The following is a 22,153-nucleotide window of genomic DNA, read 5'->3' on the forward strand; positions in this document are numbered from 1 at the left end:
ATTTCACTGATGAACAGCCCGAGTGTCTGAGAAGCTAAATGCATACTTCTGTTTCTTTGATCTGTTAGCATGTGTGTCTGTGTGTGTGTCTGTCTGTGTGTGTGTCTGTCTGTCTGTGTGTGTGTGTGTGTGTGTTTCTGTGTGTGTGTCTCTGTGTGTGTGTGTGTGTGTTTCCCCTGTACTCCAGTCAGTAATGATTGACAGTGTAAGGTTCATTGGTTGTTGAAAATATAAAGACTCTGACCTCAGCCTGTAAGTAAAGATGGACGACATGACGGCTCCCTAAAGTGAACCCAAGTCATCTCTATCGCCCCCTGGTGTCTGGCTGCAGTACAGGTCATAATCCTCCTCCATGTGAGTAGAAAGGACAGGGACCAAGCAAAAAAATTAAATGAGACGATAATTAAATGTTTAAAGATGGTTTCTGTCATTTCAGGTCTTTTTTATCACACTGATGTTTAATTTGATCACTTGTAAAAACAGAAGAACGTATATAAAATTTTAAGTGTGTTAATAACCAGTGAATGATCCTAATAGTGGTGTATAAAGTACTTGAAAGCCATACTTGAGTAAAAGTATAGATATCTTATTTGAAAGTGACTCCGGTGAAAGTAAAAGTCACCCGTCAGAAAATGACTTGAGTAAAAGTCTTAGAGTTGCTCATATTAAATGTACTTAAGTATCAAAAGTATCTGGTGTTGAAATGTACTTAAGTATCAAAAGTAAAAGTACAAGTACAAGTACCAAATTAAAAATGCTAAGTGCTTTTTATAGTAGATCTATACAGACACAAAACAACCCAAAATTGTTCAGTTCAGGATTTATTTCAACTGACTGAAAAATTATAACAACACTATATATATAATGTATAATTTTACAAATTTTGAACCCGAGATGCTGAGGTTAAAATAGTATCGGACAAGTGCATCTGAACTTCTAGAGACAACAAAGAATCAACACAACAGAATAAACAAGTGCAGCCGCTGGACGATGAGGTCAGTGGATCCGACCGCGTCCAGTTGTTCATAACATCTGGATTCACTCCTAGATTCATGTCACAACAAGAACTCTTCCTGGAAAATAAGTTTGACAAACTTTATTTCATTTGTTCATGGTCATATATTTATTCATGTTTCTGGGTCTGAATATTCACTTTATCGATTATTGGATGCATCAATAACTGACGTTTATAAACTTAACTTATAACAACTGTCACAACCAGCACAGACTCAACCTGTTTCCCAGTGCATACTGGGGAAACTCTGTCAGCCGTTGATTGGCTGACAGGCTGCTATGGAGGCGGAGCTTTATCAATGACTGACTCCAGCAACAAAACCAGATCGGATCAGATCGTCTCTAGAAAGATTTTCACGGTCCGGAGAAACCAAACATGCTCTGATGAGTTCAAATGTCCGTGAGCAAATGTTTACATCAGCTGGAGGAGAAACGTCCAATGTCTCTATACAACGTCAGGACAGGTGTAAGTTCAGCTAATCTACTGAGTGACTTTCAATCAGCCAATCAGGTGTCAGTGTTAGATCCTGTCCGTCTCCCACCTGATCTGAACCCTGGACCAGTTCACCTGAAGTCAGCAGCACACCTGTAGCAGAGGTCCTCCCCAAGAGAGGTGTGTTCCTTTATGTGACAGCCCAGAATCTCACAGGCAGCTGAGGTGGTTTGGCCACGCCCACATGTCCACCACATGTCCACTCGTCTTGGTTTTCAGGCTCCAGTTGGAATAAAGACCATCAGGGACGACTCGGTGTTAACAGTTCTACATCCAGGTCTTTATCCATGTTCATCTTTTGTCTCTCGTGTCGTCGGCCTCTACATCCTCTGTCCTTCTCTTTATCTTCCACTCATCTCCGACTTCCTCTCCTATCACGATCCTGGTCTCTCGTCTCTCCTTATTCACCTCCTTTCTGTCTCCCTCTGTCTCCTTTCCGTCCTCCTCACTATCCTCCTCTATCGTCTTCTGCTTCCTCGTGTCATCTTGGTGACCATGCTCTTTCATCTCAGTCTCCTTGTTCTCTCTCCTGTCCTTTACCTCCCTCTCTATCTCTTCCATCCTCTCCTGTTTCTCCTCTGATGTCTCCAGTCCTCCTCCTTCTGGTTCCTCCGTGGTATCCTCTTCGTCTTCCAGCTCCAGCAGACCAGATGAAGTGGTTTCCTGAGATTCAGGACCCAGAATGGTCTCAGTCAGGGTCTTGAAGAGATCGAGTTGGACCTCCTCTGGCTTTTGACTTGTCATTGTCTCTAGTCCCTCCTCCTCTTTCGGAAGAAGTCCTGTCAGCCTAAATGAATTTTTCCATACCTGGGAGAGATTGTTCAAGTGCATAAGGGCCTCGACCATCCAGTCAACCAGCAGCTGGGCCACATTTGCTTGGAGCTGCTGCGGTGACGTCTCCTCCAGCTCCTTTGGATTTCCAGCAATGAACTTTGCCCAGCGCAGCAGCATGAAGCGCTGCAGCACCGGCTTCACACAAATGTCCAGAGGCTGAAGGCTGAAGGAACAACCTCCAGGAATCATTGCAGGGAGCGTACCTGACCCACTGATGGATGTGAGGAACTGGTCGCCCATGTGTTCCCGGTGTTGGTCCAGGACCAGAATCGATCTGCTGGGCTGAGTTCGACTGCAAACATGCTGATGCCAGATCTTGTTAGTCCAAAGATCCAGGGCTTCTTCTACTAAGGGACTCTCTGGTCCGGCCTCCAGCAGGATGAACTCAGGCAGGACTTTCTCTTCCAGCTGCCGGTTAGATAGCACCAGGGACGGCAGCATGGTACCATCGGCCAGTGCCGCCAGGAACACAGTTACAAGAGGTAAAGACCCAATGAGCTCCAGAGCCTCTGAGCGGCGAGACTTGTCCTGGACTAACCTTAAATCCACAAAAAGACAAAGCTCATCCATCGCAGCAACTGTGCTTTCAGACAATTTGTGGACCCTGATGATCTTGTGGGTAAACTTCCTGAAGGACGTGACTTTGTCTTCCAGGGACGACGGCAGGGTCCGAGGCAGTGTGGCCGCTGTGCCGGTGTTCTGTATGCCCAGCTGGTGATGCAGCATGAAGCTCACCACCCAGTCATACGAGATGCGGAAGGAGTCGCTGAACTCTCCCTTCTTCTTCAGCGTGGAGACTTTGTGGAAGAGGTTACTCTCTGTGATGGGAAGCTGCTGCTCACGCATGGACAGCACCCAGGCAACCAGGCGACTGCCTCCATCACCGTGGACATTCTCTTCCTGTTCACGTTGCCTCAGACGCTTCTTGGCGTCCTTCAGCCACGTGTGGATGAGCCTGGTCTCAGTAGAGAAGACCCTGGAGGCTTGGCGGAGACCATCACACAGAGCAAACAGAGCAATTCTCAGTTGCCGGGCGCTGAGAATATCGTCCCGCGTCTTCAAGGGAGACAAGTCGCTTGGTAGGTGGGCGGGGGGGCAGTTCATTGTGGATTGCAAGTCAGACACCGGATGTTTTACTTCTTTGATTAATTCCTGCTTAATATCTTCAGTTTCTTCATCCATGTCATCAAAATCATCCACTCTCTCATCGTCAGAGAAGTCCTCCACAGGCGCCATCGCTGCGTCCATGTTGTCTTTGACCTCGTCCACCTCCACCGCTCCACTACAGCAAAACACAAATGTTCTTCTGTTAATGAGGAGGAAACCAAAGTCATATCAAAACTTACAAGATGGAAAAACATGAATGATCTTGACACAGTCAAATCCAATTTAGCAAAAAGAAACATGTGAAAGTGTTTAGTGAAATGTTTACCTTATTCTATCCTTGAGAAATCCAACTTTTGTTGAACCTGTTAAAACAACAGAGATGAACAATTAATGTCAAAAGTTTAACAGAAATAAATCCAACTTAGTTTCAGAGCTGAGCAGGAACTTTGACAGTCGCTGTAGACGGACCTTTGTTCAGAGGTGACAGACCATGATAGTCCCAGAAGCAGCTGGGGTGTTTGCACAGGTTCGCTTTACAGATGACGCAGCCGTACACGCTCTCATGTCGAACGTTCTTCAAGTTGCAGTTCCTGCACCTCTTGGAGATGGCGCTGATCTTTACCATTTTGTGTCTTTGTTTAACTACTTCTTCGGCCACCTCCATTCTCATTCCGCGGGAGCTAGCAATCTCCATGGTCTCAAAGTATTTCTGGGCACACTTGGCGAGCTGGTTCCCCAAACGCTTGCGGAAGTTGACTTGAGTAAAGAGGCCATCCTGCACCCAGGCAGGCGGGTTCTCCTTGCGACTCTCTCGCAGTACGATGAAAGCGTTCACGATGCACAGGTTGATCAGAAACCAGAAGAGCCCGCGCCAGTGGCGGTCCTGAGGGATTCCTCCAAGCGGGTTGCAGGCCAGCAGCTGCTTGCAGATGTCCACCCCTCGCATGTTCTCCTGCAGAAGGCGAAAGGCCATAGGGCGACTGATGGGGTCCAAGCCGCCCACTTTGGTCTGAGACCTCCTCCAAACAGTGTCTGGTTCACCCGGAGATGCATTCGTTGACAGGCAGCCCATCTCCTTGGTGTCCCTCCAGCGAGTGGCCAGTAGGGGGCCACACTGCCTTTGCAGGAAGTCCCCGGGTTTCCCCACCTGACCCTCCGCCCACAGCTCCCCGGGCAAGATAGGGCTGGGTGGAGGGAAGGAGCTGGAGGCGTAGATGCCCTGGTTCAGAAGCTTCTGCATGAGTGGGACAGAAGTTAGGGAGCTGGCCAGGTAGAGCTGATGGCGTTTGTCCTCAAGACCCTTCACCAGCCCTGGCACCACGGTGAAGCCTGGCTCCTTGCCCGCCTTCTCCCCCCCTTGGATGAAGAGCCGGTGGCAGTAGCCTGACTTGGAGTCACAGAGCAGCCACACCCGAGGCTGGGTCTTTGGATTCCCTTTCACTTGGCAGCTCTCCTCCTCCAGGCTCGGCAGCAGCGCCCTGTCGATGGTCAGACTGCAGTTCGGTCGGTAAGTGTTCCACATAGCTCCGCCCAGGATATCCAGCATTGGCCTGAAGATGTGCAGAGAGTCGCTGGGGTTGTTGGTGCCGCGATACTCGTCTATGGCCAAGCTGCCCATGCGGATGTTGGCAGCAATCAGCTTGAAACGTTTGAAACTCATGGCTCGGTAGAAGGTGTAGCTGTTGTCGTAGTGACTCCAGGACCAGTAGTGCGATGGGTCGGGAAGGTTCTGAGTCCCCATCAAAACCACCAGGCCGATGAAACCTTTGATTTCATGCGTGGTGACAGGTACCCACTTTGGATGGAAGGACCCCAGGAACTGGCAGGTCTTAACATGGGCATTGGTCTCCTTGGTGATCAGTTCCACCACTGCTGCAGGGAAGAGGAGGTTGAAGAAGTCGATGGCGTCGCTGTTCTTGGTCAGGTTGTGCTGAGGCCCACTGCTCTCCATGAAGGCTGCGATGGGAGACTTGGTGCTATCGCTCTCCGCCGGCTGCTTCCACGAAGCTGCTGTCCTCCAGGATGGATCAGGCAAGTCCTTCTTCTGGTCTGGGTCCTGCTCTCCTGAAGAACACTGCTCCCCATCATAGCAGAACTGGATGTCAGGTTCCACATACGCTGAAAAGAAGCAGGATAATATATTTTAAAATATTTATCAATCAAATATCAATAGTTGAATAAGTTCCACTCAGATCCACAGGAATTAGGAGGTTAGTTTCATGTTGTTAGTCAAAAACGAAGAAAATGCATCTATATAAATATCTGAAGCTCTTCAGTCGTCCAGGTCACAGCAGATTCAGAAGATGAACAAGTAAACAAAGAAAACACAAAGAGTCCAGTTGTTCACTTGTTCAACTCCTGAAGATGTGAATTCAAACTGCAGAGTCACTGAAAGTCTGGATCTGCATCGCGCCCGGTGGCGACTCCGACCTCAGGTCAAGACCTGTCCTACATGTGTTGGAAGCTGTTGACCAATCACAGCCGAGTGGGCTTTATCGGGGGGGGGGCTGAAGGAAAGGGTCTTGAACCATTTTTAAAGTCAAATTTAAAGCTTTTCAAGACCTCGATAAATATAATTTAAGACCCAAGAAATCTAACACATTTTTTGATAGAGTTGAGAATTCATATAAACCTATTAATAAGCTTAATATGATGTCAGATGATAGCCCAGATCGTGCGCTGGAGCTATTTACTGTTTTCTTTAGTGATTAATAATTATACATTTGTTTATTTAGTTTATTGTTTTGTTAATATAAGTAGTTATATTATGTCTTAATAATAATGATAAACAATAGTCATATTGTTTTAGTTAGTTTTGGTAGTTTATGCTTTTGTTTTGAAGGCACTGGGCATCGGCTGATATATATTTGTTTTATACATATGGTTAAGGAGCATAAGCAGCCAGGCACCAGGGATGTTTGTAAAAATAAACCACACAAAACGTGAGGCCCGGACCTGCTACACACATGGAGACGTGTGACACAGAGTGCAGTTCCATAGCTGACCACTTTATAAGACAGGGAGTTGTGTGGCGCTGTTTCGTGATCTGCTATCATTCGGTGTTTCACTATTTAAAAACATAAAACTGTCAGAGTCTCAGTACTAAAGATTTTTATGGTGTCACAAGTTTCCCATCAGCCTTAATTGCACCGCCTGCACATTTTAAACTTGGCGGCAAATATATTGTCAATTTAAGACAATTTAATTTCCGTAGATTTTAATTTAAGATTTCCTAATGAGCTGCAGGAACCCTGTAAGAGAACCTGGTGTTTGCGACAGAGGCTGAAGAGAGGAGCTGCAGCAATGGATTCTGAACATTAGAGCCTGAAAACATTTTACATTAACAACTCGCTACACTTTCCTGATGTTGTTCCTGATTCTTGTCTTGATACTAACAAACTCCGACATTATAAACAGACTGAGTTCATGAACCAGGAGATCTGGATCTCTGGACTTCCTCACCGACACGCTGGAGACCACAGCTGTTTTCAGACTGAACAATCCTCTGCACCTTCTCTGGAGAACATGTGGGAAGGAAAATGTCAGAGAGAGAAACCCTCCAGAGCTTTTGCAGGGTTCCTCTGTCTGCCCCCCCCCTCCATCATAGTGCTGAGTAGATAAAGGGGTGAATTTTTAATTTCTGGGTGAACTTTTCCTTTAAGTCCACAAAAAGTCCAATTGGAGACAATCGAGTGTTGAGGTGAGACGGAAAGAAAACATATCTCAGGATGTCTAAAGAGTTTTGTGGTGAGAACCGAGAGAGCTGTAAAAAACATAAAGTGTATGAAGAGACCCGAATGATCAGTAAACATGTTGCAGCTGTGCACGTGACGGATGGATTAAACCGGTGAAATGATCTGGAGGAGAAACTAAACTAAAGTTTTCTTCCTCCACGTCATCGGCTCAGTAAATCACACAAATCCTGCTGTGAACTCTGTTTCCATGGCAACAAGGAATGAAAACCCAGTCGGCTTTGTTTACATTGGCTCCGACAACGAACAGGAGGGAAACAGATCAGTGGTTCTCTCACAAAAAGTGTTTGAGAGGAGACGACTTTACTCAAACTTCATTCTTTGATTTGTCTATATATTTAAACATCTGGGATCTAATTTATTCTTTTATATTATTTAAACTTGATCATTTATCATGATTTTTAAAAAACATTTTATCTTGTTTTTGTTGGTGAATTACTGAAATTTGCTCTTTTTGCTCATTTGTTATTTTTCTTTTAATGATAAAATTATTATTTAACTATAATATAAAATAAATTTTCAAGTCCATTTGTTTCAGTTGATTTTATTTTTTCTCTGTTTCTGTTGTTGGCTTTGTATAAAACTGTTTTTAAAATAAAGGTTTGTTGCTGAAGTGAGTCCTCGTGTTGTGTTGACGTCTCAGTGTGTGTCGTCTTACTCCTGATGCGACACGTGGCGCTGTGGTGCCCCGGGTTCTTCAGGAGGTGAGCGGCCATGTGGTCGGCGTTCGGAGGCCTGAAGCCGCACTGGGAGCACTGCAGCAGGAAGGGACTGGTGGACACAGAGACACAGTTAGACACACACCAGTCTGGGACTGGTGGACACAGAGACACTGTTGGACACACACCAGTCTGGGACTGGTGGACACAGAGACACAGTTAGACACACACCAGTCTGGGACTGGTGGACACAGAGACACTGTTAGACACACACCAGTCTGGGACTGGTGGACACAGAGACACTGTTAGACACACACCAGTCTGGGACTGGTGGACACAGAGACACTGTTGGACACACATCAGTCTGGGACTGGTGGACACAGAGACACTGTTAGACACACACCAGTCTGGGACTGGTGGACACAGAGACACTGTTGGACACACATCAGTCTGGGGCGCCACCTGCAGGACTATTACATGCTTTCTATTTCCCTTCTTGTGTTTTCTTAAAGGCACGAAAAACCCAGTCACATATACACATATAATCATTTGTGTGTCTTGTATAAATCAACTGTGATGATTGTTCAGACTGAGGATGAAGAGCATCACCTGCTGGTCAAACCCAGTCACTGCAGCACCGACGAGGATTAATGTTGAAGTACAATAAAAACAGACTGAACCGTTGTTTAACGATAATTCAATACAAAATCCTGTGAGTCAATTAAAGCAGAAACAACATGAACCTGATCAGAGTCTCACCTTGGAGGAGGAAGTCTGTGCAGAGGAACAACTTTGTCTTTGGAGCGCGGAACGTGGTGACTGAAAAGAGTCATCAACATTCAGACATTAATACACTTTGAAAGCCTTTGTGTGCTACTGCAGTAACGTGTGTATCACTGTGTACCAGAAGTACTAGAAGTACCAGAAGTACTAGAAGTACCACAAGTACTAGAAGTACTCTTACTGTATCATGTGAGCAGCGTAGGCTCTGGAGCAGCAGCTGCTGTACGGACACAGCAGACAGCGCACGTGTGACGGGAAGTGAGCCGACCAATCAGAGGCGTCCGTTCCACATTCCAAACACACCAACCTGTCTCCGTCACCCGATGACGTCCTGCAGGAGGACGACAAGTCAGAGAGAGGACGACACGTGAGAGAGAGGACAACACGTCAGAGAGAGGACAACACATGAGAGAGAGGACGACACGTGAGAGAGAGGACGACACGTGAGAGAGAGGACGACACGTGAGAGAGAGGACGACACATGAGAGAGAGGACGACACGTGAGAGAGAGGACGACACGTGAGAGAGAGGACAACACGTCAGAGACAGAGCGACACGTGAGAGAGAGGACGACACGTCAGAGAGAGGACGACACGTGAGAGAGAGGACGACACGTGAGAGAGAGGACGACACGTGAGAGAGAGGACGACACGTGAGAGAGAGGACAACACGTCAGAGAGAGGACAACACATGAGAGAGAGGACAACACATGAGAGAGGACGACACGTCAGAGAGAGAGCGACACGTGAGAGAGAGGACAACACGTGAGAGAGAGGACAACACGTGAGAGAGAGGACAACACGTGAGAGAGAGGACAACACGTGAGAGAGAGGACAACACATGAGAGAGAGGACAACACATGAGAGAGGACGACACGTCAGAGAGAGAGCGACACGTGAGAGAGAGGACAACACGTCAGAGAGAGGACAACACGTGAAAGAGGACGACACGTCAGAGAGAGAGCGGCACGTCAGAGAGAGGACAACACGTGAAAGAGGACGACACGTCAGAGAGAGGACAACACGTGAGAGAGAGGACAACACGTGAAAGAGGACGACACGTCAGAGAGAGAGCGACACGTCAGAGAGAGGACAACACGTGAAAGAGGACGACACGTCAGAGAGAGGACAACACGTGAGAGAGAGGACAACACATGAGAGAGAGGACAACACGTGAGAGAGAGGACAACACGTCAGAAAGAGAGCGACACGTGAGAGAGAGGACAACACGTCAGAGAGAGGACAACACGTGAAAGAGGACGACACGTCAGAGAGAGGACAACACGTGAGAGAGAGGACAACACGTGAGAGAGAGGACAACACGTGAGAGAGAGGACGACACGTCAGAGAGAGGACAACACGTGAGAGAGAGGACAACACGTCAGAGAGAGGACAACACGTGAGAGAGAGGACGACACGTGAGAGAGAGAGGACAACACGTCGGAGAGAGGACGACACGTCAGAGAGAGGACAACACGTCAGAGAGAGGACGACACGTGAGAGAGAGGACGACATGTGAGAGAGAGGACAACACGTCAGAGAGAGGCCAACACGTGAGAGAGAGGACAACACGTGAGAGAGAGGACAACACGTGAGAGAGAGGACAACACGTCAGAGAGAGGACAACACGTCAGAGAGAGGACAACACGTGAGAGAGAGGACAACACGTGAGAGAGAGAGCGACACGTCAGAGAGAGGCCAACACGTGAGAGAGAGGACAACACGTCAGAGAGAGGACAACACGTCAGAGAGAGGACAACACGTCAGAGAGAGGACAACACGTGAGAGAGAGGACAACACGTGAGAGAGAGGACGACACGTGAGAGAGAGGACAACACGTGAGAGAGAGGACAACACGTGAGAGAGAGGACAACACGTGAGAGAGAGGACGACACGTGAGAGAGAGGACGACACGTGAGAGAGAGGACAACACGTGAGAGAGTGGACAACACGTCACAGAGAGGACGACACGTGTGAGAGAGGACAACACGTGAGAGAGAGGACGACACGTGAGAGAGTGGACAACACGTGAGAGAGAGGACGACACGTGAGAGAGAGGACGACACGTGAGAGAGAGGACGACACGTGAGAGAGAGGACGACACGTGAGAGAGAGGACAACACGTGAGAGAGAGGACGACACGTGAGAGAGAGGACGACACGTGAGAGAGAGGACGACACGTGAGAGAGAGGACGACACGTGAGAGAGAGGACGACACGTCAGAGAGAGGACGACACGTGAGAGAGAGGACGACACGTGAGAGAGAGGACAACACGTGAGAGAGAGGACAACACGTCAGAGAGAGGACGACACGTCAGAGAGAGGACAACACGTGAGAGAGAGGACAACACGTCAGAGAGAGGACGACACGTCAGAGAGAGGACAACACGTCAGAGAGAGGACGACACGTGAGAGAGAGGACAACACGTGAGAGAGAGGACGACACGTGAGAGAGAGGACAACACGTGAGAGAGAGGACGACACGTCAGAGAGAGGACGACACGTCAGAGAGAGGACAACACGTGAGAGAGAGGACAACACGTGAGAGAGAGGACGACACGTGAGAGAGAGGACAACACGTGAGAGAGAGGACGACACGTGAGAGAGAGGACGACACGTCAGAGAGAGGACAACACGTCAGAGAGAGGACAACACGTCAGAGAGAGGACAACACGTGAGAGAGTGGACAACACGTGAGAGAGAGGACGACACGTGAGAGAGAGGACAACACGTCAGAGAGAGGACGACACGTGAGAGAGAGGACAACACGTCAGAGAGAGGACGACACGTGAGAGAGAGGACAACACGTGAGAGAAACATCACATTAGAGAAATGAGGACATGTCACCTGTTGACCCGGCGGCTGACTGGTCTCTTGATTGGACATGGGGGGGGTCTGGAGGGAGCAGGGCTGCTCTGGATTGGAGATCTCTGCGGTTCTGTCTTGATGTGAATTGGCCGGACGAGGGGGGGCGGAGTCTGGAGGAGCCGCCCGCCTGCTGAGGACATCGGAGGCCTGAACTTCACGTAAGTCCTGATGGTCACCTGGAGATGCAGAAGTCAACAATCAGAACCGACAAACACACAATGTGATCTCAATCGGTTCATGAGGTATTGACAGACTGGAGATCAGTAAGGTCACAGACAGCTGACCTTTGACCCCGGCGGCAGTCCTTCCAGCTGAGCAGGTCGACGAAAGCTACGGTGGTTTTCGAGTTTGTGTTGCATTTTGTCTTTGAGGAGAACGAACTGAAGACGACACCTGTTACAGTGGAAGGCCTGGTTGATCTGACAAGAAGAAAGACAAGAAGACAAGATTCATCATTTCATCAGATGGAAGCAAAGTAGATACAGAAATGGATCAGGCAAGGTCCGGCTGCTGAGGGTGTGGCTAGTCAGCGTGGTTACCTGGTGTCTCAGCAGGTGCTGCTGGTAGTTGACGGGGTTCCTGGTCACCTTCAGACAGAAGAGGCAGAGCAGGAAGCGAGAGTCTCGGTGGAAACTGGCAAAGTGCTGCAGGACATCGGAGTAGAAGGAGGAGCGATACGAACACACCTGCAAACCACAACTCAGTTCATTCCAAGACTATACGGTTGTTAGGGATCACAGGTCAAAGGTCAGAGCTCTGACCCACCTGGCAGGTGTAGGGCATCTCTCCTGGCTTGTGGTTGGACTTCATGTGGTTCAAGAAGGCCGGCTCGTTCTCAAACGCCCACTCACATATACGACACATGCCTGAGACAGGGAAACAGTCAGGTGGGTCCAGAGTCTAGACCGGTCAAGACTCAGGTCCACAGTGCGGCCACAAGTCTGTGAAGTGCGACTAAAAATGTTTAAATGTATCTAGATCTAGATACATCTAGATCTATATATATATATATATATATATATATATATATATGTAGTTATATATATGGGAACAGTCAAGAAAAGGTCCATTGTTGTTTTATTGCCGTGCTTAAGGGGCAGTGAAGTCAAGTGGTTTGGTTTGGTTAAGTCCCAGCTCCATGACAAAGTCAAGAAAGTAAGGTCACATGTCAGGTCCAGGTTTCAAGACAAGTCTAGGAACATTTTTCATCTTTAAGTTGTGGTTCTTACTGGGGGAGGGGGCGGAGCCATGCACCTGATCCTGGTGGGTCTGCAGCTGGGCTGGAGATGAGAACTGCCGGTAACAGAACCTGCAGCACTTCTTCTCATCACCAGCACTGACTCCGATCAGCTCAGAGTGCTGGAGCATGTGCTGCATTAACCTAGACAAACACACACACACACAGGTGAGTGCAGGTGAACACACACACACAGGTGAGTGCAGGTGAACACACACACACAGGTGAGTGCAGGTGAACACACACACACACAGGTGAGTGCAGGTGAACACACACACACAGGTGAGTGCAGGTGAACACACACACACACACAGGTGAGTGCAGGTGAACACACACACACAGGTGAGTGCAGGTGAACACACACACACACAGGTGAGTGCAGGTGAACACACACACACAGGTGAGTGCAGGTGAACACACACACACACACACACACACACGCACACAGGTGAGTGCAGGTGAACACACACACACACACACACACACAGGTGAGTGCAGGTGAACACACACACACAGGTGTGTGCAGGTGAACACACACACACAGGTGAGTGCAGGTGAACAAACACACACACACACACACAGGTGAGTGCAGGTGAACACACACACACAGGTGTGTGCAGGTGAACACACACACACACACACACAGGTGAGTGCAGGTGAACACACACACACACAGGTGAGTGCAGGTGAACACACACACACACACACACAGGTGAGTGCAGGTGAACACACACACACACACACACACACAGGTGAGTGCAGGTGAACACACACACACACACAGGTGAGTGCAGGTGAACACACACACACACACACACACAGGTGAGTGCAGGTGAACACACACACACAGGTGAGTGCAGGTTAACACACACACACAGGTGAGTGCAGGTTAACACACACACACACAGGTGAGTGCAGGTGAACACACACACACAGGTGAGTGCAGGTGAACACACACACACACACACAGGTGAGTGCAGGTGAACACACACACACAGGTGAGTGCAGGTGAACACACACACACACACACAGGTGAGGTACCTCAGGTTGTTGTCGGCGAGGTGTGTGCAGATCTGACAGGTGAAGGTGGAGGTTTGGATTCCCAGCGGCTGTGGCCTCCTCAGACTAAGGTCACCTTCAAACGTCCCGTAGTAGAAGTCCTCCACACTCATCACCACCCTGTGGGGGTCGGGGGGGGGTGCTGGGGTCACGCTGGGACGAGCAGCTGCAGGACAAGAGGAGACACACAAACTGTTCATTGGGTCACAACTGGACTGTCCTGTTTGGAAGACTCCCCCAAACGTGTCAAATCCTTTCTGAGCAACGAAGGATCCAACAAGTGGATCCCTCCAGTCCGACTCTCCCTGGATTCATTGATGCCAGTGATGAACGAGCTCTCAGGTCTCTGAGCAGCTAACGATCAAACAGTGAGAGCCGGGATTCAAGTAGGAAATCACATCGGAACCAGACTCTCTGGCTTGGGGGAGGCAACGCATTCCTAGACCCAGTTCACTGGAGGATTTGGACCCTTAATATTTAACAGCGACCCCTTGCAGAAAGGGAAGTGTTGTTATGAGCAGAATGAAATGGTACCGGTGTTGCTCATCGGTCCACTGGTGGTGCTGCTGATCACGGTGAGTCTGGTGACTCCGTTGGCTGAACTAGAGGGAGGAGCCTGAGAGCCTGCCAGCTTCAAGGAGTTGGTCCCAACCAGCTGAGTCATCTGGAAGTTAACTAGAGAAAAACATCAGTCAATCAATCTGATCAGTTCTGGTCAGACACCCCCCCCCCCTCTGTGGGACTAACGTGGTCCTGGCGTGCTGGTGTGGATGGTCAGTGTGGCAGGTAGCTGCATGGCGGTGAAGGTGGAGCCAGGCTGAGTGGGCCCCCCCGAGGGGGCAGGGCTGGTTCTGGTCTGGACAGTCTGACCCTGGGGATGGACTAGGGACACGCCCACTCTTGGTCGTACCAGCTGACCCAATGACGAGGCTGCAGGGACAGGAAACATCAGCGATGATCAATAATCAGATCAGATTTCTGAATATTACCTGATGGAGTTTGGGGGGGGGGGGTGTGTGTGTGTCTTACACTGGATCAGAGTGAGCGGCTGGACTGTCTGACCCGGCTGCAGGTTCAGGAGCAGGGGGGCACCAGGGTTCACCACCGTCTGCACCGGGAAACCCTGTACAGGAGACAGAGGCATGACATCATGGTGACATCATGAGGACACCATGGTGACATCATGGTGACATCATGAGGACACCATGGTGACATCATGAGGACACCATGGTGACATCATGGTGACATCATGAGGACACCATGGTGACATCATGAGGACACCATGGTGACATCATGAGGACACCATGGTGACATCATGGTGACATCATGGTGACATCATGAGGACACCATGGTGACATCATGGTGACATCATGGTGACATCATGGTGACATCATGAGGACACCATGGTGACATCATGGTGACATCATGAGGACACCATGGTGACATCATGGTGACATCATGGTGACATCATGAGGACAGAGGAGAACAGAAAGCTCCAGGTCTTATGTTCCCCTTCACAGTTTATTTGCTGTAATTGATTTACGATGCATGATTCCTGTTTTAATTTCACATCTTCACCAAACAACTAAACACAGCACGACCCCCCCCCCCTCTAAACACTGAACCCAGGTGGTTATAAATCCTTATAATAAATCAGCTTTCAGTTCCGTCAACACCGAGGACGAAATCGACAACTATGAAAATATATTCTGGAGAAGTTACTGGAAGATTTACAAGCTTTTAACTGATTATGAAACAATCTTATTTTAATATCGCTGCCTCTTTATAAACTACAACAACCAATAAGACGATCAGAGAAAAATGTTTGTTTTGTCTATAAACGATTCTCGATGAGTCTGGTTCAGGACGGATTCTCCACGAAGTCAGAGCAACGATTAACAGTCCGGCTGGAGAGATGGATTTCTTGTACCTATATAAATGTATTTAATACTCAATGTTAAATCTGTTCTAATATGTTTTATCGTCTTTACTTGCAGATGGGTTCATTTTGATTGACAATCAATCAAATTGTTATCGGCCCATATTCAAAATCACAATTTGTCTCATAGCTCTTGTGAGACGATTTAGAACTCATTCAGTGCATTAAAGAGGGAAATGTCCAAAATAACCGATCTATTCACTCATGTTACCAGAAAATGTTTTGGTCATTTGAGGGATGTTGTGTTGTTGTGTTGAAATAATCCTCAAACTGTATTTATCAAGTTTCAGGTCACATGACGACCGAGTCTCTCATTCACAGTAAACACGTCAGATATTGGCGAGCTTACATTAGCTTGTTATTCAGTTAGTGGTTGTAAATATCAAGTCACAGCTAATCTTTACGTAAGAACGAAGAGAACCAAGACGTTTCTTCACTGGCCTTGGCGTCAGACTTCCTCTTTCTCTTCCTGTTGTACAGAATTAACTGTTTCTCAAACGTGTCCAGGTCGAGGTGTGAAGAACACGTCCGGCTTTTCTTCAGGTGTGAAACGATCCTGAAGTATTTTCCTCCACATCCTCCACACATCACCATCTCTCCTCTGCTTTCAAACGTCCGACCTCTGTCATCTTCAAATCTGAAACGTTCCACATTTGTCTAAATGAAACGGAGAGAAACGTGTCAGAGCAGCAGGTCGCAGAGTTTCCACTCGACGCTCAGTCACAGGCAGCTCGAGTTCATCTGCTGGACACGTCGCAACTTTCCAATAAGATCAGTGCTGCTGCGGATCAGCTTCACACTTTGAAACTGAAAAAACAGGAACTTTACTGATGAACTTCGGTCTTAGTGTTAATATGATATTTGTTGTTGTCGTGTTAGTTACAAGATTGAGCAGAGTAACTCAACTTTGTTACTTTAGCAATCATAGATTCTTCCTCTTTAAAAACGAGTGCAGTCAAAAGGTTATAAGCAATGAAATGAGCTGTAGACGTGGAGCTGGAGGACGCATTCACCACTAATGCACTCGTAGCCTAGTAATCTTGGGGACATCAACAAAGGACATGTGAACGATGTCCGCCAGAGGACATCCTCTCAAGACCACATTCACATTCCATTCATTCCGTCCTAACAGACCCTAGCCTTCTCACGGATACAGGAAGTACAAAACCAGTGTTTAATGCTTAGCATCAACCGACTCCACTACATGGTTTCTTCTTCAGTGGTTTCACTCAACACTTCTGACGTCACACCTACATCAGCACTTCTCTCCACTTGGCGTCTTTATGCTCAGCCGCGACAAACTGACTTTCTGGGAGGAAGGATTGACGTCAGGGGCCAAGCCGATTACAAGATGGATGCTCAGTAGTGACAGTGAAGTCATGTGACTGTAGTTCGTTTACTAATCAAGAGCATTTAAGAGCAATTAATAGCACCACCATGGGAAGCTGTGTGACCAACATTCTCTGAGGTGAACAACCTTGTGCGCTCTTTTGCCGGGAGTTTGATTTTATGATGTGAAAATACCGCTTCATTTTGGGTCATTTAAGTTCAGTGACTAACGTCTGTGTGTGAACTAATCGAAGCTCTGGGGAAAAAGAACGAGTGCGACTTGGTGTTTGATGTGTGAACTCTACTGGGACGGTTACATGTTTATACTCATTTGACAGACGACAACTACTAAGTAGAACAAACAGTCTTGAACTCACCTCGTACACAGTCAAGCACACAAACTCTCAGATCACACACAAACAAAACTGTATTACACAGGTGCTACAGCGGTAAATTTGTTCTTTAGTTGTTTATCTGCAGCAAAGTACGGCTCTGTCTGTGCTGGTGTAACTTGGTGATCACATGACTCCGCAGGTCGGATTGTCTCCTACTCTCAGGAGTTTGGAACAATGACTGTAAATAAAGACAACGACAGGTCTCCACTTCCTCCGGAAATTGAGCTCAAATATCTGAGATACTCTTGTGGTGATGACATAATTTACAGTCAGTGTGTGTAGTAGTGGAGCTGTGGTCCCACACACACACACACACACCTGACCAACCTCGAGTCAGTGTCACGTTTCTGAATCACAAACTAATTCAATCCAGACTGATCAGAAACTTGAACCAACATCAGTCTGATAAAAATGACAGAAACTATCTTACAAACATTTAAAGTCTACTTAGATTTTTTAGTTTGGTCCGTGTCCCATCTGCTAACATGGAGAGGCTTGTGACCTATACTGCAGCCTGCCAGCAGGGGGCGATGTAGCTGTCATGTTGTTTATCGTTATTTACAGTCTTTGGTTTGGACTCACAACTAATGACAATGACACACAAAGATTTATCGGCTGAACTTCAGTAACTTCAGAAGTTGTACAAGTGCACGAGGGGAGCTGGACTTGGTTGTGTTGTTTCAGTTGTCTACACACACTTGTGCGACTTGTGAAGTTACCAGGACCTGGAGTCCGCTAACATCGGCCAATCCGCTGATGAGATGACATTCACTGATGTCATCAACCTTTACATTTGTGTTGTTGTCAGCGTTTGATCGACAACATCATCATCGCTGCTGCAGGAAGTAACTGTTCTACTTCTACACACAAACAAACACACTCAGAGGGTGTGTTTGTTTTCTGTACCTGCGTGGTGAGGAGGATGGGCTGGGCACTTCCTGTCCGGGGGTGTGCTGGGAGGAGAAAGGTCCCAGCAGCTGTCTGCGTCAGGATGAGGGGCGGGCCCTGAGTCACCAGGGGCGGGGCTGAGACAGTTGGATTGGAGGAGGCGGGGGGGCATGGGACAGGGGGAAGGGAGGAGGTGACCACGGGGGGGGCAGGAGGAAGCATCACTGATGACACCAGACGAAGAGGAGGAGCTGAGGAGAAGAAAACAAGTTGTGTTAAACATCTTCACCATCGTTATCACAGTCACACACACAGTCACACACACAGTCACACACACAGTCACACACACAGTCACACACAGTCACACACAGTCACACACACAGTCACACACACAGTCACACACACAGTCACACACACAGTCACACACACAGTCACACACACACACAGTCACACACAGTCACACACACAGTCACACACAGTCACACACACAGTCACACACACAGTCACACACAGTCACACACACAGTCACACACACAGTCACACACACAGTCACACACACAGTCACACACACACACAGTCACACACAGTCACACACACAGTCACACACACAGTCACACACACACACAGTCACACACAGTCACACACACAGTCACACACACAGTCACACACACAGTCACACACACAGTCACACACACAGTCACACACACAGTCACACACACAGTCACACACAGTCACACACACAGTCACACACACAGTCACACACACAGTCACACAGTCACACACACAGTCACACACAGTCACACACAGTCACACACACAGTCACACACACAGTCACACACACAGTCACACACACAGTCACACACACAGTCACACACACAGGTACCTGAAGATGTGATGGACGGAGGTCGGGGGGGTGGAGAATCCTCCACTGGAGAGAAACACATGTTTTATAAAGAAAGTTGTGTGTCCACGTGTGTGTGTGTGTCTGTGTGTGTGTGTGTGTGTCCCACCTGGTTGTCCATAGTTGTCCATGTAGTCCATCTCGTCTTCCTCAACGCTGTCGTCCACCTGTTGCCATGGCTCCAGCTCCTCCTCCTCACACTCCATAAACAGCTCTGTCTCCATGTTGCTATGGAAACGACAGAAACATCTGGATTCACAATATGTAAATAAAACGTCAGCTTCTGACTCACATTAAATCTAAATACTTCATATTATCACTGAATAGTTTAATAATACGATTATTATCTTAATGATAATATTATTATGGCTGAATTTAGTTTGAATATTATATTAATGAAAATATTAATATAACTGAATACAGTCCAGTTATTCTTTTGTGGTTTAAATAAACTTTAATACAAACTAGTTTTGAACACTGTGGTGGACTAAGGTGTGCAGTGTCCCAGTGCGGCCGCAGGAGGCGCCACTTCCCGGCTCAGGCGGCTTTGTCCCAGCGACAGACGTCATGAACCGGGTCGGACCGGGTCAGACCGGTTCGGACGGGACCGGGTCGGACCGGGTCGGACCGGGTCCCTGAGACACCGACCCCGCCGCGCACTGCGCTCCTCCGTGCGCCTGAAGCACCGCCCCCCCCCCGCCAGCACATCACTCACACACCGAGCGCCTCCTGCACGCTCCCGCCGGACGTGTCTGCACGTCACCAGGGGCCGAACCGGGCCGAACCGGGCCGAGCCGGGCCGAACCGGGCCGAGCCGGGCTGAACCGGGCCGGTCTTACCTGGGCTGGAGCCGCACTTCTCACGCTTCTTCTTCTCTCACGCTCCAAGTCGACGGGAGGCGGGACTTCCCCCTGCTGCTCGTGTCGGAGCCACTCATTGGACCACACTGGTATCACGTCACTTCCTATTTAGACAGCGCGGCCTCTCATTGGTCAGAGTGGATTTTCTGGAGGTGCTTTGCGGGTTTTGAGGTTTGTGGTGAAACGCCCCCCAGCGGCCGAACTCAGGACCACATGGACCGAGTCAACATGTCCGAGGACGCCATTTCGTTTGTGTTTGTATGGGGGCCGGGCGACATGGTCTGACGTCACAGGCTACTGTTATTATAAAGACTAATGCTAATAAACTGTGTAACTCTTTACTGAAATAATACATCTATAGTTATATTGTAAGAGAATAACTGAAACATTTCAAAACATATAAATGAAGAAATAAAACTGTCAAATAAGAAAAGGAATAATAAAACATTTTATTTACGCGGCAGCGTTCATACAAGAAGTGCATATAACCATAAAAGAAAGAAAGGGATGAACAAACGAGTGCAGGAGTGAGAGATCTAAAGAAAGAGAAATGATTTAAATAAACACAAAGTTATAAAATCTGCATCTCCCATTTCCTTTGGGTTGTTTTTGGGAACCTCCAGATCATAAGACAACAATAATAATAACAATAATTATTATTATAATGATGATGATTATAAAAATAATGAGAATTTTAAAAATTATTATAATAATAATGAGAGTATGTGTTGAAGATGTGTTGTCTTGTAGATGTGTTGTGTTGTGGTTGTGTTGTGTGTTGTGTTGTGGTTGTGTTGTAGATGTGTTGTAGATGATGTAAACGGTGTGGGCTTTATAGATAATTGGCAAACTTTTTGGAGGAAACCTGGTCTTGTTAGGAGAGACGGCGTTCATCCCACTTGGGATGGAGCAGCTCTCTTATCTAAGAATATTACTAAGTCTATCACATGACAACCCAGAGTTGGGACCAGGAAGCAGAGCTGCAGTGCTAAACACTTCTCTGCGCTCCCTCTGGATCAGTCACCCAACCGCATAGAGACTGTCTCTGTCTACCGTCCGATTCAATTATTTAAATTAAACAATAACAGAGCGAGAACTCACAATAATCTTATACAAATTAACACAACCTCTGGAACAACACAGGAAACTAAGACTTTCAAATGTGGTCTTTTAAACATTAGATCACTGTCCTCAAAGGCTATTTTAGTTAATGAACTAGTCTCAGACTACAATATAGATGTAATGTCCCTTACTGAGACGTGGCTGCATCCTGATGAATATGTCAGTTTGAATGAATCTACTCCCCCCAGTCATATAAATTCACACGTTCCCAGGGAACTCGGGCGAGGAGGTGGAGTTGCTGCTATTTTTAACTCCAGTCTATCAATTAATCCTAAACCTAAACTTAGCTACAACTCATTTGAATGTCTTGTTCTTAATCTTCCACGTCAATCTAGGAAACACCAACAGCCAATCATATTTGCTGTAGTTTATCGTGCTCCTGGGGCTTATACTGAATTTCTAACAGAATTCCCTGAGTTTTTATCAAACCTAGTCCTAAAGACAGATAAAATTATTATTGTTGGTGACTTTAATATTCATGTTGACAATAATAAAGATAGCCTGAGCGTAGCATTTATTTCAATACTAGACTCAATTGGTTTTAGTCAGTGTGTGCATCAACCTACTCATTGTTGTAACCACACACTTGACCTTGTGTTATCATACGGTGTCAAAATTGAACATTTAACAGTACTTCCGCGCAATCCAGTACTATCAGACCATAATTTAATAACCTTCGATTTTTCACTATCTGAATATATGCCACTAATAAAAAACTCATTTTCTAGATGTCTACCTGATAGTGCTGTAGCTAAATTTAAGGAAATAATTCCGATTACATTTAAACCCGTATTATCCGTCGACATAAACAACAAATTCTTTAAAAACCTGAGCTCTATTGAGATTGACCACCTCGTAGAAAGCTCTGCAGACTCATTACGATTAACGTTAGACTCAATAGCGCCTCTAAAAAA

At 47.4% G+C, this 22,153-nt stretch overlaps 1 protein-coding gene across 1 annotated transcript; it reads right to left on the reverse strand.

Moving 5' to 3' along the window:
• Nucleotides 1–894: 894 nt before the first annotated feature.
• On the reverse strand, nucleotides 895–20,153 carry pogzb (pogo transposable element derived with ZNF domain b). The gene is made up of 19 exons (XM_061080827.1): nucleotides 20,097–20,153; nucleotides 19,367–19,485; nucleotides 19,240–19,284; nucleotides 18,375–18,607; nucleotides 14,835–14,928; nucleotides 14,553–14,735; nucleotides 14,340–14,480; nucleotides 13,788–13,971; nucleotides 12,739–12,890; nucleotides 12,275–12,375; nucleotides 12,049–12,195; nucleotides 11,794–11,928; nucleotides 11,489–11,685; nucleotides 8,824–8,973; nucleotides 8,619–8,678; nucleotides 7,859–7,971; nucleotides 3,917–5,566; nucleotides 3,774–3,810; nucleotides 895–3,647 (listed from the first exon to the last, which is right to left on the reverse strand). Exons 2-19 carry the CDS (start codon nucleotides 19,479–19,481, stop codon nucleotides 1,799–1,801), a joined length of 5,586 nt encoding a protein of 1,861 aa, XP_060936810.1. The 5' UTR covers nucleotides 19,482–19,485; nucleotides 20,097–20,153; the 3' UTR covers nucleotides 895–1,798.
• Nucleotides 20,154–22,153: the final 2,000 nt, after the last annotated feature.

The sequence above is a fragment of the Limanda limanda genome, chromosome 11 (assembly GCF_963576545.1).
Source record: "Limanda limanda chromosome 11, fLimLim1.1, whole genome shotgun sequence".
Lineage (NCBI taxonomy): Eukaryota > Metazoa > Chordata > Actinopteri > Pleuronectiformes > Pleuronectidae > Limanda > Limanda limanda.